General features: G+C 55.2%; 2 protein-coding genes across 2 annotated transcripts; one reads left to right on the top strand and one right to left on the bottom strand.

The window, feature by feature from the left end:
• Nucleotides 1-374: 374 nt before the first annotated feature.
• On the bottom strand, nt 375-1744 carry ACTL7B (actin like 7B). The gene is given in 2 exon segments (XM_043927918.1): nt 375-1251; nt 1253-1744. Coding segments are annotated over 2 exon segments (1254 nt in total). The 5' UTR covers nt 1712-1744; the 3' UTR covers nt 375-456.
• A 2492-nt stretch (nt 1745-4236) lies between these two features.
• ACTL7A (actin like 7A) lies at nt 4237-5753 on the top strand. Its single transcript, XM_043870492.1, has one exon. The coding sequence runs from the start codon at nt 4311-4313 to the stop codon at nt 5625-5627; it is 1317 nt and encodes a 438-aa protein (XP_043726427.1). The 5' UTR covers nt 4237-4310; the 3' UTR covers nt 5628-5753.
• Nucleotides 5754-6090: the final 337 nt, after the last annotated feature.

The following is a 6090-nucleotide window of genomic DNA, read 5'->3' as shown; positions in this document are numbered from 1 at the left end:
GGGGGGTGGGCAGGCGGTTGTGGGCTGGCAACCATCAGGGGCAAAGACACCTAGTTTGAATGTCCCACCCACCACGTAACTTTGTAACCCAAGCCAGTCCCTTAATCTGAGTCTTTGTTCCCCGCTTGGTCTATGGGGGAGCAAGCAGTATAAGTGTCGGTTGGATTGGGCTTTGAACCCTGAAGAGCTAATGGAACAAGAAGCCACATTCTGGGCTCTATGATGATGTCACCATCAGGAAGAGGGCAGAGGGGGTGAGCCTCCCCCCACCCCTGCTGCTCCCAACCCAGCAGATACAGACTGAAATCCCAAACCCCCCACCCTCCCCACCTTCTGCTATCAGCCTAGAGTAAGAAGTTCAGACCAGACAGGAGCCACTGCACTTTAAAATTTTATGTGAAATTCTGTAAATGCGTATAGAGTGGCCTGTGGCCGCCTGCCCCCAGACCTGGCCGGTCAGCACTTGCTGTAGATGGCCGCACTGCCCCGCTCCTCAAACTCCTCCTTGCTGACCCAGAGCTGCTGAAAGGCCTGCAGGGAGGCCAGGATGGAGCCGCCGGTCCACACGGAGGTCTTCCTCTCGGGAGCTGCGGCCACTGCAGGGCTGTCCCCGGGGCAGAGGAGGCTCAGCTCCCTCTGGAAGCGCTGGGGGAAGCCATCCAGCATGGTGCAGCCGCCGCACAGCAGCACGTTGGCGGCCATCTCCTCCTTGAAGCCCGCCTCCTGGCAGCGGTCCAGGCAGGCGGCCGTGAGCGCAGGGAGGCCGGGCTGGTTGCTGCCTACCAGAGTGGGCTTGAAGAGCATCTCGGCGCACTGGAAGCGCTCCTGGCCGATGGTGATGAGCTTGCCGTCCGGGAGCTCGTAGTCCACGCGCAGGTCCTCCAGGCACAGGCCGAGCTCCTCCTCTGGCTTGAGGGCCGAGTAGCAGCACTTCTTCTTGATGTGCTCGATGATGTGCAAGTGGTCGTCGGTGAACGTGTGGCCGGCCTCGTTGAGCAGCTGCAGCAGGTAGTTGGTGAGGTCGCTGCCCGCGTAGTCGGCTCGACTGGTCAGGCCCGGCAGCACGTCGCCCTCAGAGATGGGCACCACGTGTGAGACGCCATGCCCGCTCTCCACCACCAGCCCGGAGGTCTTGCCATAGGAGTAGATGGACAGCAGCGACTGGGACGTCACGTGCATGGCAGGGATGCCGAAGGTCTCGAAGAGCAGCTCCGCATACTTCTCCCGGCTGCTCGTGGGGCTGAGCGGGGGGGTCAGAGACCAGCACGGCGTGCTCCTCGGGGAGGATCTTCATGGCCGTGTGGAAGATGTACTCCCAGATGCTCTGGATGCAGTCCCAGTCCACCACGATGCCGTATTTGAGCGGGTTGATCAGCTTCAGAGGCGCCTCCATGTTGAGCAGCTCGTGGCCCACGTAGGTCTCCTTGCGGGTGTCACCGGAGTCGGCCGCCTCCGAGTAGCGCTTGCCCACCGTGGAGGAGATGAAGTAGGTGGGCCTTGGCTCACCCGCGTAGCCACACTTACAGTACTGGGAGCCCAGGTCAATGATGAGCGCCTTGATCTTGCGCACCTTCTTGGGCTTCATCTTCAGCTGAGTGGCCGAACTTGTGTCCCGGATGCCAGCATCAGGAGCTGGCAGGGTGCCGGCCTCTCCCGGGTCCCCCTGAGCCGTGCCCATCGGCTTGGGGCTAGGGCTGTTCCTTGTTGCCATCTGCCTTCCTTGCTCACCTGTCTCACATCCACATCCTAGAGCTCCCTGGGGAGAAATGAGGGTCTGTCTCTAGCAGTGACTTGGCAACCCCTTGGAATTGTGATGTCACACGGGCTGGTCCATTCTGGCAGTTGCAGCAGGGGGGGGGGCTTGGTCTGGGTGGGCCCTTGATTTATCCCCCCACCCCCACCCCCACCCCATTGGCCTAACTCAACTTTGCTCCAGGACAGAGCAGGTGGCCAGCACAGTTTTAGAAATCCAAGCACACTTGTGTCTCAGAGGTTTCTGCTTTTTCTCGCCTTATATCCTTGTTCCTAATCCTCCATTCACTAGCTGATCACCTCTTGCTTCTCAGCTTGTCAAGAGGGTGATAAATATTTGAGCCCCTATAATGAGCCAAAGGGAGAAGGCAATGGCACCCCACCCCAGTACTCTTGCCTGGAAAATCCCATGGACGAAGGAGCCTGGTAGGCTGCAGTCCATGGGGTCGCTGCGAGTTGGACACAACTGAGTGACTTCACTTTCACTTCTCACTTTCATGCATTGGAGAAGGAAATGGCAACCCACTCCAGTGTTCTTGCCTGGAGAATCCCAGGGACGGGGGAGCCTGGTGGGCTGCCGTCTATGGGGTCGCAGAGTCGGACACGACTGAAGCGACTTAGCAGCAGCAGCAGCAGTGAGCCAAAGGCTTCCCAGGTGACACTAGTGGTAAAGAACCCACCTGCCAATGCAGGAGATGGATGAGACACGGGTTCAATCCCCGGGTCAGGAATATTCTCTGGAGGAGGGCATGGAAACCCACTCCAGTATTCTTGCCTGGAGAATCCCATGGACAGAGGAGCCTGGCGGGCTACAGTCCATGGGGTCACGAAGAGTTGGACACGACTGAGCAACTTAGCACACCACACACACAGCACAGTGAACCAAGCACTGTCGCAGGCGTCTCAGTGACACTTCTCAGAATCCTGGGAGACAGGCAGAGCTGAGGAAATCAAGGTTCAGAATGCAAGTGACTTGCCCAAGAGCAAATAACTCTTGGAGTGTTTGTGCTATAACCCAAGTTCCTCCAACTCCAACGTACCAGGTCTCCTTAAAGCCTATGAGAGCTCTAATGACAGCAACCTGGCCACAAGCAGTGCCCAATCTAGTCGAGAAGATGAAGGGATGCAGAGGACTTTGCAGGTGGACGTCTGTTGGGAGGACAGAGGAGCACAGAGGGAAGGAGTCAGAAGGTTCTGCAGAGAGGGGCTCCCCACGTAGAGTACTGAAAGCTAAGTGGGTGCCTGTCAGGCAGCTTAGAGGAGGGAAAGGCATCCCAAGCAGGGAGCGCAGCCTGAGCAAAGGCTCTGAGGGAAGCAGGGCGCAGAGTTTCCAGTAGCTAAAGTGTTTGGAAAAATAGATGAGGAGGAGGAGGTCGTGGAGGCAACTAGGTGCGTGTGCGCAGTCCTGTCCAACTCTGCAACCCTTTGGGCTGTAGCTCGCCAGGCTCCTCTGTCCATGGGATTGTTCAGGCAAGAATACTGCAGTGAGTTGCCATTTCCTACTCCAGGGGATCTTCCCGATCCAGGGTTTGAACCTGCATCTCTGGAGGCTCCTGCATTACAGGCAGACTTGTTACCGGCTGAGCTATCAGGGCCTTGCTGCTGCTGCTGCTAAGTCACTTCAGTCATGGGGACCTCAAATGCTAGAGGTAAGGGCTTGAATTCAACTGATGACGCAAAGGGCTAAGGACAGCAAGCATGGGCAGTAGGGGAGGAGCTTGTAAAACAGAGCACGCCAGGCTTTGAGTGTCTTAGTGAAGCGCGATGCACAGGTCAAGTGGCACAGGGTGAATGATGCCCCCCCCCCCCCCACCCAAAGATGTCCACATCTGAGTCCCTGGAATCTGAATATATTACCTTTTGTAAGTGCTTGGCAGAGTTGCCAAAGCAGCAATTGGTCCTAAATCAGATGGTATCAAGTCTTTGCTCAAAATTCTCTAGTGCTTTCCAAACTCATGCAGAGTTAGAGCCAAAGTCCTAGCAATGGCCTGTGAAGCCTGATGAGAGAATCTGCCTGCAATGCAAGAGACTCAGGTTGGATCCCTGAACATCCTTTGGAGGAGGAAATGGCAACCAACTCTAATATTCTTGCCTGGAGAATTCCATGGGCAGAGGAGCCTGAAGGGCTACAATCCATGGGGTCGCAAAGAGTCAGACATGACTGAGTGACTCACACACACACCCCATATATTTATTTTGGTTATTGTCTGTCTCCCCCACCAACTCCCACTGACTAGAATGTAAGTTCTATGAGGGCAGAGATTTTTGTCTGTTTTTTTCCTCACTGCTGCCTGCCTTGCACACAGCAAGCACTTAAGAAATACTGATTGGATAAGCCAGATTTATTACAAAATTTAGAAAAAAGTAAATCACTTCAAAAACACTATCTCAAATATACCCTAACACAAGACAAAGTTTCCCAGTAACTAGAAAGCCCTGGGACACTCGATTATGTCATAATCAGTGATGTCACCACTGGAGAAATTCTCAAGTCGCCCTCTTATTTCAGCCTTTCAGGCCTTGAGGCCGGGGGGATTGAGGAACTTTCTGAGAGCAAGATGGCTCTTGAGAGTGTGTGGGCTCCACAGGCGGCAGTCATAGGGGATGGGCCTTCCGAGAGAATAGGTGAGCAGGCCTGCCCGCAGACACAGGTCCTCCAGACCGCCTCCCTGAAGGATGGCCCAGCCAAGCGGGCAGTGTGGGTGCGCCGTAACCATTCAGAGCCAGAACCTACGACATCACCTGAGGTCAAGAAGCCCAAGCTAGAGCTGACCAAGGCAGTGGTCGTGGACCTTGGCACAGGCTACTGTAAATGTGGCTTTGCCGGGCTGCCCAAGCCCACCCACAGGATCTCAACCACAGTGGGCAAACCCTACATGGAGACCGCCAAAACCGGTGACAATCGCAAGGAGACATTCGTGGGGCACGAGCTCATCAACCCAGAGGTTCGTCTCAAGCTGGTTAACCCTCTGCAGCACGGCATCATTGTGGACTGGGATACAGTGCAGGATATCTGGGAATATCTCTTCCATCAAGAAATGAAGATTGCCCCAGAGGAGCACGCGGTCTTGGTTTCAGATCCACCCCTGAGCCCACACACCAACAGGGAGAAGTATGCTGAAATGCTGTTTGAGACCTTCAGAACGCCCGCGATGCACATCGCCTACCAGTCCCGCCTGTCCATGTACTCCTACGGCAGGACCTCCGGCCTGGTGGTGGAGGTCGGCCACGGCGTGTCCTACGTAGTTCCCATCTACGAGGGCTACCCTCTGCCCAGCATCACCGGACGGCTGGACTACGCGGGCTCTGACCTGACAACCTACTTGATGGGGCTGATGAACGCTGCAGGGAAACACTTCACCGAGGGCCAGCTGGGCATCGTGGAGGACATCAAGAAGAAATGCTGCTTTGTGGCCCTGGACCCCATTGAAGAGAAGAAAGTCCCAGCTACTGAGCATATGATCCAGTACACTCTGCCAGATGGGCAGGCGATCTACCTGTGCCAGGAAAGGTTCCTCTGCTCGGAGATGTTCTTCAAGCCTTCTCTGATCAAGTCCATGCAGCTGGGCCTCCACACCCAGACGGTATCCTGCCTCAACAAGTGTGACATCGCCCTCAAACGAGACCTCATGGGGAATATCCTGCTCTGCGGGGGGAGCACTATGCTCAGCGGTTTCCCTAACCGTCTGCAGAAGGAACTGAGCAGCATGTGTCCCAATGACACCCCCCAGGTAAACGTGTTGCCAGAAAGAGACACGGCAGTGTGGACGGGGGGCTCCATCCTGGCATCGCTTCAGGGCTTCCAACCGCTGTGGGTCCACCGCTCTGAGTATGAGGAGCATGGGCCTTTCTTCCTCTACAGAAGGTGCTTCTGAACTCCAAGGAAGCACGGTCGCTGTGCCATGCATCGGCTTTGCTGGATGAGCACCCATCTCATACACAGGGAGCAGAGTCAGCCCGTTCACTTCTGTAGTATTAAACAGTCCTCATGTTTCCTTCCACAGTGTGTTTCTCTCTTTCCTTACGCATTGAGAACTTCATACATGAAGCATCTGCCTTAGAATATGCATTTGCCCAAACGATGGTGGGGGCTGGATGAAGGAGAGGGGCAGTGGGGGTGGGGCGGGAGGGAAGGAAGGGGGAAGGATCATGGACCAGAAAGACATGCGTTATGTTCATTGCTGAAGTATTTGGGGGAGAAACTATCTCTACAATTACTCTGTCCCTTATTTTGTACATTCCCCACATAAGGTACTATAGTATTGTTAAACTCTGGGAGTGTGATAGATTTAATAGAGTAAATGCTGTCATGGCATGTGAGAATATCCCTTTCAATAA

This window comes from Cervus elaphus, chromosome 16 (assembly GCF_910594005.1).
Source record: "Cervus elaphus chromosome 16, mCerEla1.1, whole genome shotgun sequence".
NCBI classification, from domain to species: domain Eukaryota; kingdom Metazoa; phylum Chordata; class Mammalia; order Artiodactyla; family Cervidae; genus Cervus; species Cervus elaphus.
The sequence above is the reverse complement of the archived record's forward strand: the minus strand, read 5'-3'. Positions and strand labels throughout refer to the sequence as shown.